Genomic DNA, 11,321 nt, shown 5'->3' on the forward strand with positions numbered 1-11,321 from the left:
AATAATTGAATTTGAAATAACCCTTTTATTCGTCCATTAATAGCATCGATACATTCCGGGTCCAGACATCTAGGACGCTTTCAGACAAGTGACCGACCACTTAGCACGAGACACAAGTTCATAGCTTCTCGTGTCTTACAATTTGTGCTCGTTTCAAGGTGGACCGACCACCTTAAATATTGATCAAAGAGATTGATCTAGAAGGAAAGAAGATAAAAATCCATAAATCATAGGTCACCATCAAACAATCAAAGCCAATATCGTGTGGCAGGGAAGGGAGGACCAGTCCAAGCATGTGGTTGTACCATGATGAGAGGTATGAAAATGCAGGAAGGAACTTGCAGGATCACACATATTTTAATGGCGGTGGCGAACACGATGATGTAATGCTTTGAATTAGCTACACAATTATTTGTACAAACGTAATGTGTTAATTAAGCCACATTGTTTTTAATACGACCAGACAAGTGGAAGAAGATGCAATTATGCTCCAAGGTAGCCTCGCCCAAATTCTAGCAGCTTCATTTTCAACTCGATTGCTAGATTTTTTATTTTTGGGATCATGGTTAAATGACCTCTTTGTGGGTCCAATTAGAAATTTGGCTCTTGCAAGTCCAATCATTAATTGCTTTTTTATCATATTCAAGATTTAATACAACTCAATAATTGAACAGTGAAAGTGCCATAAGTGTAAAGTACTATATATTCCTAGATATTTTTTTGGATCATACTTGCTCCACCTCTTTGTGGGTCCAAATATAAATTTCAGTATCATAATAGTAGTATATGTGCGGGGCAATCATTTTTTTAGCTTGAGATTTTGAATGATGAGTAGGAAGAACAACACATTCTTATTTTTTATAAGTTAAAAAGAATTGAAGTTGCTATTTAGTATTTTTATTATTAAAAATCTTAATGAGTTTTCAAAGTCTTGTTAAGAGAATTAGTTATATATAGAAAAGATAATATTACCCCAATACATCTTAAATAAGGTAAGTTGTATTGTTTATTTTTCTAAAATAAATTACGATACTGTTGTATTTTCTAATTATTGGTCTGTTTATTAGTCAAAGTCGGTCCACTCTAGTAGAGGAGACCGTAATTTTATGGGTTAAGCCTAGCCATACTAAAGTTTAACATGCTTTTTGTATTTTTTTTTCTTTTAATATCGGAAATACATACTATATATAAGTTCGCAATCTATGTTATCAAAAAATAATAATTGTTTGCTCCCTAAAAATGTGTACCTCAACTGGTCAGGCTTTAGGTTTGTTCCCTAGAGGTCACCAATTCAAGTCCTGCAAATCTCAGGGCCACTAGAGGCTTACATGGTCGTTAACTTCAGGGTTCGTGAGATTAGTCGAGGTACGTACAAGGTAGTCCGGACATCCATGTTAATAAAAAAAAACAAAATAAAACAAAATAATTATTTTGATATTTTTAAAATTTACATCAAGTTTCCTATAAACTTAATAAACTTATTATTAAGTTTATGATTCATGCAAAAAAATATGAAACCATTTACAATTTATTAAAATTAGACTAGGACCATGTTTAAAAAAACACTACAAAAAGTAGAAATACAAGGCTTGAGATTTTTCTTGAGGCGTGTTTGCCAAAAAAGCTTTAAGGACCTAAAAATTGCATTTTTCTTTTGACAAGTTCTGGCTTTGCCAAACGCAGCCTTAGGCATTAAAAGCTCAGCCCAGCTATGTGGACTGGGCTTCTTAGCTTGGCCCAAAGCTAACACAAGCCCTGTCATCCAAGCTTGAATTAAAACAATTAGACAGCCCAAAGACTTTAAGCCTTTTAAGTTAAATGGTTTTGTATGGAGCACAGGCCATGAACACTAATTAAAAAACGGCTCACCCCTAAGAAGATCAAAAACAGGTACTGCCATAGCAAAATCCAGAATTCTTCAGGTGTTTTAGAAACCAAAAGCAACTTAGTTTCATTCTTCCTTGCCAATTAAAACCAATACTCCATAACTTTATTTGCTTACACAATATCACATGCATATGCTGACAGTGCAAAAACATCAGTGACTCTTTTAAAGAAAGGAGCATGGAAAGGAATCAAACCTATTGCTGTATCATGCCAAGAAACGTTGGTTTTGTTTTTACTAATCATATTTTATGGGAAATGACTACTGTTTACCTTTTGTTCTTAGTAATCATGTAACGCCACCTTCATTTTGCAATGGAATGGTCCTCCTGGTCTCTTGGCTTTCAACGCTTCTAGACCTTCTCCTTCCCTCCCGTTTCTCTATTCCTTGTTGCTTAAAGTGGTGGAAAAGCTGGTTTTTTAAAAAACTAGGGAGAATGATGATCCAAAGGTAGTCGGTCTGCTGGTGTTTAGCGGAGAAGGAACCATGAACGAAAGAAAGCAACAGCGGGGGGTTTTGGACGAGAGGGATTACACTTTACAGTGATTTTTTTCTTAGTTCAGGGCTTGTTTCTTTGTGAGGTGCAAAGTTTTTTAAAAGCTGGAAGCCAAAGCTTGAAGTATGAAATGGCGGTGTGGTTATGGCAGTCCCGGTGGTCTCTTCCTTGAACTAACAGGGCTGTTATTTATAGGAGATGAGAGAGGTCTGTGAGGTCCTAACCCTTTAACCCTCTTGAATTGATCTTGCCATTGATAACAAGCCAATAACCTGTACTCTCGAACCAGATTGTCAAAGACTGGTTGAGTCAGTGACTTTAGACTGGTGTTGCAGCGGCTTATGGGGCGACCACTCGGTGAAAACCATGTTGGGAAGTAGTTTAAGGCGTGAGAGGACATTAAATGGCTCTGCAAAAAGGTCTTCAGCCAGCTCCTTCACGGGAGAAATGAAGAAGAAAATGAACAGTGGTTTCAAAACGACACCGTTTTGTTCTTTTTAATTCATTCTCTCCTTTATTTGCAAAGTAGCCTGTCATCTTTCAATTTCATTAACTTGGGCCATTTTGGGTTGATTTCTCAAGATTCATTTCGATTAAGTCCCTGATCACGTCAACTGTGACCCTCAAGTTTCAACGTCTTTTACAATATGATACTTGGCCTTGAATATTTTTAATTTCATTCTCAATTAATCTTTAAACGTTGCAATTCTTTCAATTAAGCCCCTTGTATCAATTAGGTTATTCAGAGTTTCAATTGGATCCCTGATCTTCTAATGTTTTGCAAAATAATATTCATTAGGCCTCCAAACTTAATGTTTCTTCAATTGAATTCTTGATTGAGTTAAAAAAAAAAAACTTATCAGAAGTTTAATTAAATTCTTAAAATTAATTAATTCTTTTAATTTTGACCAAATTGACTTTCATATTTAATTTTTTGTTTTAATTAAGTCAATTAAAACTATTAGAATTTTAATTAAGTCCTTAAATTTAATTATTTTTTTTAATTTTGGTTAAGTTGGATTTCAATCTTAATTTTCTTTTCCGTTAAGTCTTTTTTTAGCTCATTTGGTTAAAATATATCAATTTGACTATTTTTCTGGTATTTTGATATGTTAGAACTTAAAGCTTATCTTTTTGGGTCCTGAAATTTTTGGATTTTGGATTTCTAATAATTTTTTTGAATAATTATTTTTATATATATAAAAGAATTCTAAAGGATATACAATTGGGCTATGAGAACAATTATTGCTATTACATGTCGAATCATACCCTTTGTATAATATTCATGATTTAATACCTTTTCTTTTGAGACTAGAAAAACTCTTAAAATGACTCTAAAATTTATATAAAAAAATCCATAATTTAAATATCATTTAATTAAATGCCTTAGCTTGATGGTTCTTCTCCTTATTATACATGACATGAGGGTGTGTGTACATATATAATTCATCATTTTCTTTTTATATTTTTATATTGAGATGAGGAGAATTTGGTATGCTGTTAAGTAACATACCATAGGAACTCAGATCGTAAAATTATAAATAAAATTTTAACTATTTTTATAATGACAATTATAACCAAGTAATAAATAATAATATAATATAATTAAAATGAAAATGAAATTTTAGTAGGTTTGTAGCTTATAATTTTTGTTAACACTACTTTATGTAAATAAATTATTATTGTTGTTGTTTAAAATTTAATTAAGAAAAAAAATTAATTTTAATTAAGGTTAATAAAAATTTATTATTTTAAAAAAAACAGATATAGTATAAAGCATATTTGAAGCGATTTGATGTAAAAAACAGTTAGGGAGACATGGAAGCATTTTGAACTCTTCCTCTCTTTTTTTCCCCTAACTGTTTCTATTTTTGAGAGACGTGGAAGCATGCCAACCATAATTTTTCCTTCCTTTCTCATTCACCTCTCCCCTCTCTCAAACATAACAAAGATGAGACAGGCGAGTGCCCAGCAAATAGAAAGAAAAATGTGCAAAATCGTAAACTCGGGTGTATTTTGCACAATTTTTATAGACTTTATCGATTTTATTCGAGTTAAATTTAATTTTAATAATTTTAAAATTTTTAATTTAAATTTATATTTTAAATACACGTTAACTTGTAAAATTTTACGGGTGAATTTCCAATTTTGACAACAATAATTAGCTCCATAAGCCTATCCTAATTTTGATGAATATTTGGTGATCCAATCCTATTTTTTCATCTGATTATACATGAGAGTATATAGAGGGTAATCATTTTCAGTTCAATTCGGTTTTTATTAAAAAAAAAGTAACCAAACCAAATTTTTTGTTTTTTTTAAACCGAAACCGGTTCAAACCGGCCGGTTTCAGTTCGGTTCTGTTTTGTTAGACAAAAACTAGTTCAAACCGGTTTGACTCGGTTTTTTCCGGTTTGGCTCGGTTTTTTTCGGTTTCGGTTCGGTTCGGTTTTTTTCTGTTTCAGGCTTATAAAACCAAAATCAAACCGGTCAGTTTTTTTTCATGATTCGATTTATTTTTTTCAATTTTCTCAATTTAATTGATTGTTTTGCTTACCGTAGGATACAGATATTAAGCTCGATCCTCCTTCTCTTGACACTAACAATTTAGCAATTAATGTATCTCGACTTGTTAACAAAAATATTGAAAATGAGCCAATTTTTACATGCAGAAAACTTTTTTTTTCCCTTCAACGAAGCAAATCCTGAATTTAGTTTGGTTTGGGCCACAAGCCTTAATTTAGTTTCACTAACAAAACTATATTTCAAGGCTAGAAGGTTCAAGAAATGTAGGGCTTCACAAGCAACGTACCACTACTTAGTTATTTTTTAAATTTTGTATTTAAATTAACTTAGCTTCTTTAATATGGTTAGATAATCCATTGTTTATTAACTAAAACTTTGAATATAAAAAAATGATTAAATTTTATTATCATGTCCTTATGGATCAAGTATTATGGTAATTTTTTATGATTCCGTGGCCCATCAAATTGTTCTAATACCATATAAACCCTCAATAATTTGTGAGGTTTATGGTGTCTGATTTGATTTTAAGTGATTGATTTCTGATTAATTTGTTAACACATTGATGTTTAGTTTTATTGGTAGGCCTAGATGTTATTTTGGAATAGAGTAGAGAAAATTGCCCTGGATGTGCTCTGTAACACCCGAATGAAAGGTTCGATCAAGTTACACCTAACAAAAGGTAGGCGATGCATTGATAATGGTATTAACAATCTAAACCCTATTTACAATACAGCCCCAGCAGCCCTTCACCACTCAATTCTCCTATCACTCTCACAGCAAACAAATGGAAAAATCACTTCTTCAATTAGGGCAATGGTCCCTGTTAACTGTAAAGATTTTAAAAAGAAACCAATTGTAATACTATAACATATGGGGGGGAAAGCACCTTCTCTATAGTCAACTCTTGTTGAGTTATCTACCCTCATTGGCCAATTTTAATGACCCGTCCCTCATTAGTTTCAGGCTCAGACTGTTGAACCGCTCGCGCGAATACTGTCTTGATGCTTTCCTCCAATCTGTTCCAGCCTTCATCATTGTGGTAAACTCCTCGTAACTTATTTTCCCATCCTGCAAGTTCAGATAAAGGGGCTCAGGTTTGATTCCATGCATGTCAAAGTTAATGGAAATGAGCACGTTTTGAAAACACTATCAAGACACAGACATTTCCAGGTGGGATTAGAAAGTTTCAGAAAAAAAGCACTTTGTATCTATGCTTACAGCCATTATATAAGGGGTATATAAAACAAGGAAAATATGCATGTGTGTGTGCAGAGGTGTCAATTTCCATCAAAAAAAAAAATATGCATGCCATTTTTAGATCCAGAAACAAACCAACTGACAAGAAAATAGGACTGACCTTGTCTGTGTCCACATCGTTAATAATAGCATTAATAACTTCTTCATTACTTCCATCAACTTCATCAGCCAAGGCACCTCTTAGCTCATCAATTTCTATGTACCCACTTTGGTTTTGATCGAAGAATTTAAAGGCTTGGCGAAGGTGTTCATCGTTCCCCATCTTTTTCAGGTGAACAGTAATAGCCACAAACTCTCCATAGTCCAGATAACCATCTCGATCTGTGTCACCCTGTTAAAGGAAACTTGTCAAGTTTATGGCAGAAAATAGCGGTTATAGAGGGTTTTTTTTTTTTTTTTCCATCCAAGATCAATGTATAATAAAAAAAACAGTAAAAAAATCTAAATTTCATGACTTACCACTTCCATTAAAATTTGAAGGTCACTCTCAAGGACCTGTTGGCCAAGTTTTTGTAATCCAACTCTTAGCTCATCAATGTTAATCTTGCCTTTGTTGCCAGTATCCATCAGTTGGAATCCCTCCTTTATGCCAGCAGCTTCCTCCACTGACAAATGCTCAGCTATTACCTGTTAATTTGACAATATAAGCAATGGAAGATAAAATGTAAGGAAGACAGGTCTCAAACTAGAATCAACACCACATCCAAACAATATCAGTAAAGCAAAAACCAAGTTTTCTTGAACTGGAAAGATAAAAATCATTAGTTTACATATTCTATCCAGCAAATTCTAAAGACATTACCCTCATAGCTCTTTTCTTGAGTTTGTTCATAATAGAGAATTGCTTGAGCTTTGATCGTACTGTTTCACCTAAAGAAACATTAGGAGCCTTCTTTGCATTTTGCAACCAAGGGTGATCTGCATTTCAAGAATAAACAACTTAGAACACCTGTGTTTCCATGAATTTCAGTTTTGGGATTTTCCAAGCAATATCATCGTATTATCCAAACAATAAAAGATCCAAAAGCACGAGAAAACCATTTCATTAGAAATGAACATTACCTAGCACTTGTTGTGCTGTAAGCCGGCACTTCGGGTCAGGATCAAGCATCTTTCTCACTAGGTCTTTGGCATTATCAGAAACTTTGGGCCAAGGATCCCTCTTAAAGTCAACAACTGACCTAATAATTGCTTGTGCAACTCCCTGTTCAGTTTCTGCAGTGGAGGTAGAGTTTTATTAGTGAAAAATACCAACACCAGTGTATAATGCATGTATAACTAAGAATTGTTCCTGAGCACCTAATGAAAACAATAGCTATGCATACAGTTGAAATTTCTTTAACCAAAACAAAATACCAACCTGCCCAGAAGGGTGGAACACCACAAAGTAAGATGTAAAGTATTACACCAGCACTCCAGACATCTACTTCTTGGCCATAATTCCTCTTGAGCACTTCAGGAGCCATGTAGTATGGACTTCCAACTATCTCCGTAAATCTTTCACCTGCAGAAAGTAAAACCTTCAGCCAATGTACAAAAAAGGATGAAAGCTAAAAAGTAGAGCTATAAAATGGAATAGGTTTGTTCATAAAAAAAATATGCAATAGGTGATGGGTAGACATTACCAGGTTTGAAAAACACTGACAATCCAAAATCAATTGCCTTCAAAGGGGCATTCTCCTTCTTGTTTCCAAACAAAAAGTTCTCAGGTTTTAGATCCCGATGCATCACCCCATGCTCGTGGCATATCTGGATCATGACAAAACATATCCCAAAAGCATTAGGACTCTGCTAACTGAATATAACGCGTGCAATTTGGAAGCAGTAATGTCAATTGAGAACATATGCTGTAAGTTAGAAAGGAAGGGAACCCTATTTGGCCCTTTAACTGATTTTGGACAGCATAGAAGTTATTACCAAAAGGTTATCACTGTGAAGCAAATCCCATTGTCAGCAAAAGAGTTTAAAAACAGCAGTGAGAAATCAAATGAAGAATAAAGGAAACCGATAAAACCAAGAGGTAGGAACCAAACATTTCTATAGTAACGGCACAGTTACTCACAAGTATACCAAGAGAGGAATCAAGATTTAATGAACAATAGAGGTTATTCAAAGCAAGCAGTAAGCACAAGAAGCCAGGGCAAAAGGAGGAAATCAACATAAAGAGAATCCACAGTAAAAACTATAAGATTTTCAGATTGCCAGAATCAATATCTGCCACATCTACTCATCAAGACAAACTATCTCCTATTTTCTGCCGGATAATATTCACTAATCACTTGCAAGAGATTGCATTTTTATTAAGTGCTTATGGTCCTAGACACCAAATAAAAAAACCATATTTCCTCGGCACACAAATAGCGCTAGCCACCAACCATGAATTCAAGATCCAAAAGCTAAATTTATGTACAAGCATTTAAAATTAAAACACAAAAAAAGCAACATCTACTCACAAAGATTCAATCATGAAAACTTCAAAAAAAAGATAAATAAATAATAACCACAAGAGTATCTCTTTACCTGAACAACCTCCACAATGGTCTTTGTAACACCTGCAGCAGCCCTCTCGGTGTAATGTCCTCTAGCCACAATCCGGTCAAACAACTCTCCTCCTTCGCATAACTCCATCACCAAATGAACTGCATTATCATCCTCATAAGTATCCTTTAAGGTGACAAGATTAGGATGCTGAGGCATACGTTTCATGATCTCCACTTCTCTCCTTACATCCTCTATATCAATATCTGTCTTTAACTTCTTTTTAGAGATACATTTGCAAGCAAAATTCTCACCAGTATCCTTATCGGTACACAAATATGTGATTCCAAATTCACCCCTGCCTAGTTCTGTACCAAGTTCATATCTTTGCTCAAGTTCTTTTCCTGTGGGGTCTTTTAACACAATCAGCTTGTGGCCTCCATCATGGAGCCCATAATCTAAGGCATATCGGTTATGTTTCTTCTTGTGCTTCGTTTTCTCAGGGTTTCCTGATGGTGTTACACAACAATTACCCATGAATGAAAAACAAAATAATAAAGAGAAATTTTCTGGCCTTTTGAAGGGCACTTGTCAAGAAAAAAAATGGAATTTGATTATTAGATCTATCAAAATCTGATTTTTAGACCAAAACAAAAGAGGGTATTGGAAATTAGCTTGAAAGATCCAAACTTAAGCTACAAATGATGAAATCTCAAAGTAGAAAACCCAATTCTCAACAGAATTTGATCCAACAAATAAAGGGTGATGCTTGATTCAAGAAAGGAAATTTTGAATTGCAAATAAGTTGTTGCCTTTCCAAGAAATATAGATCAAGAGAGAAAATTTACAAGGAATTCAAGACAAGAAATGAAAGGAGAAAGGAAGGTGGGATTTATGGGAAGGAAAGGGAAGGTAATGGGGTTGATAAGAGGAATTTACAAGGCAACTACCACTGTTGTATTGTTTTATACAATCAAGAACTCATTCAACAAAACAACAACATGGGATGGATTTGGTTCAAAGAAAGAAAAGAAAAAAGACGTCAAACCTCTTTCCCATTTGACAACACATCCCTTCCCATTTCTTCCCTCTTCTTTTGTAACAAAATTTAGGGAAAAATTAATTTAAAATAAAAATAAATAAATTTTCATAAAAAAAACAAGTTGAATAGCAGCTCTAAATGGGTTATTATTACAAGTTTCCGAAATAAAGGGGAAGGTAGTCTGATGTTTTCCCGAAATATCCACAACAAAGTTCAGATTTGTAGGTTTTTTTTGTTTGATGGTGTAATCAGAATTAATTAAGCTGATAAAGGTTAGTGTTTTTTTTAAAAAAAACAATAATCATTCTTTCAGCATGGTTTTATATTTGCCCATTTGGGTTGCCAAATCACCTTATATGGAATGAATCGGACGCGGATTCACTGCACTGTGCCGCGTGCTTAATTCGTGATCTTGAAATGAAAAAAATATGAACGAAAATATGGGATGAGGAATTAGAAAGAATTTTTTTAATTTTAATTTCGTTTTACAAAAACTTATACATTTTAGTCATTTTTAATTGATATATCTTTAGTACTTTTAGTTTTCTAAAATTAATATTATTCTAAAACTTCATTCTTTTTTTTTTTCAATTCATGAGTTTAAAATATAAAAGACTATCATTGGATCTCAATTAAAAAAAAAAAGAAGTGTACGATATCATCACGATTATTATTGTTTTTTCTAGAAGATACACTAGCAACATTTAAATATTTTTTTATATTAAAAAAATAACTTTACATGTAGTTGAATCTAAAAATACAACAATTTTTTAAAAAATACTCTTAAAAATTAACCCAAAAAATAATTCTAGAAAAAAAAACAATATCCAATCAATCAATTATTGCCTTAAATGAAAAAAGAAGTGAAAAAATTTCGACAATTTCACTCCTAATTTTGCAATTCTACTGTGAGTATAATGTTGTATTATTTACTGTATTTTTTTCTTCATATGCATTGTGGTAGCATAGATTTTTATTTTTTTATACATGCAAAGAAATAGCAATGTATTGTATTTTGACAACAAGACAGCTATAATTTTTGAGTTATAATTAGGTTAAGTATTATACATCTCACTTTATGCACAATGCCATCATCAACATTGTTGACATCATTTCACTCATTATAGTCGCCTTATTCTTCATGAATCACATGAGCTTTCGAGCAAGACTAATCAATTTAGATAAATAAATTATTTGATATTGTGGTTATAGTTAATATTTAAAGTATTTTTGGTTTAAAAATATATCAAAATAATATTTTAAAAAAATTATTTTTGACATCAGCACATTAAAATGTATCTATCATTTATAGATACTACTACATTAAAAATGTAAAATAAAGACAAATCTGGGGACCATAACGTAAAACTATAGAGTATTTTGGCTTTTGTCAACGACTTTACCGACAAGTGGGTGCTTTAAGTTGGCAGACTTGCTTGTTACGGTCCTCTCCTTTTAATTATGACATGGTCTTCTAGAAGCCAGCCAAAAGGACACGAATTTCTTCTGTATATCATATTTCCAAAAATAACCCCCGCATTCTCCTCCACGAAATTACTCCTCAGGGAATTAATTAGCTTCAATTTTCCTTTGATAAAATGTTCTCTCTCTTCGCCCTATATAAAAGATTATTTTTG

The 11,321-nt window shown here is 33.0% G+C and overlaps 1 protein-coding gene across 1 annotated transcript; it reads right to left on the reverse strand.

Annotated features, from left to right (window-relative positions):
* Nucleotides 1-5,553: 5,553 nt before the first annotated feature.
* LOC7473631 (calcium-dependent protein kinase 32) lies at nt 5,554-9,773 on the reverse strand. Its single transcript, XM_002308922.3, has 8 exons — nt 8,685-9,773; nt 7,790-7,913; nt 7,525-7,668; nt 7,227-7,379; nt 6,967-7,082; nt 6,624-6,791; nt 6,265-6,495; nt 5,554-5,975 (listed from the first exon to the last, which is right to left on the reverse strand). Exons 1-8 carry the CDS (start codon nt 9,177-9,179, stop codon nt 5,820-5,822), a joined length of 1,587 nt encoding a protein of 528 aa, XP_002308958.1. The 5' UTR covers nt 9,180-9,773; the 3' UTR covers nt 5,554-5,819.
* Between the last annotated feature and the right edge of the window lie 1,548 nt (nt 9,774-11,321).

The sequence above is a fragment of the Populus trichocarpa genome, chromosome 6, assembly GCF_000002775.5.
Source record: "Populus trichocarpa isolate Nisqually-1 chromosome 6, P.trichocarpa_v4.1, whole genome shotgun sequence".
Lineage (NCBI taxonomy): Eukaryota > Viridiplantae > Streptophyta > Magnoliopsida > Malpighiales > Salicaceae > Populus > Populus trichocarpa.

Coding starts and splice junctions, on each gene's coding strand:
- LOC7473631 (XM_002308922.3), bottom strand. CDS start 9,179: ATGGGTAATTGTTGTGTAACACCATCAGGAAACCCTGAGAAAACGAAG. Junction 6,792..6,966: donor TCAAGAAAAGAGCTATGAGG/GTAATGTCTTTA, acceptor TCAAATTAACAG/GTAATAGCTGAGCATTTGTC. Junction 5,976..6,264: donor ACGATGTGGACACAGACAAG/GTCAGTCCTATT, acceptor CTGAACTTGCAG/GATGGGAAAATAAGTTACGA.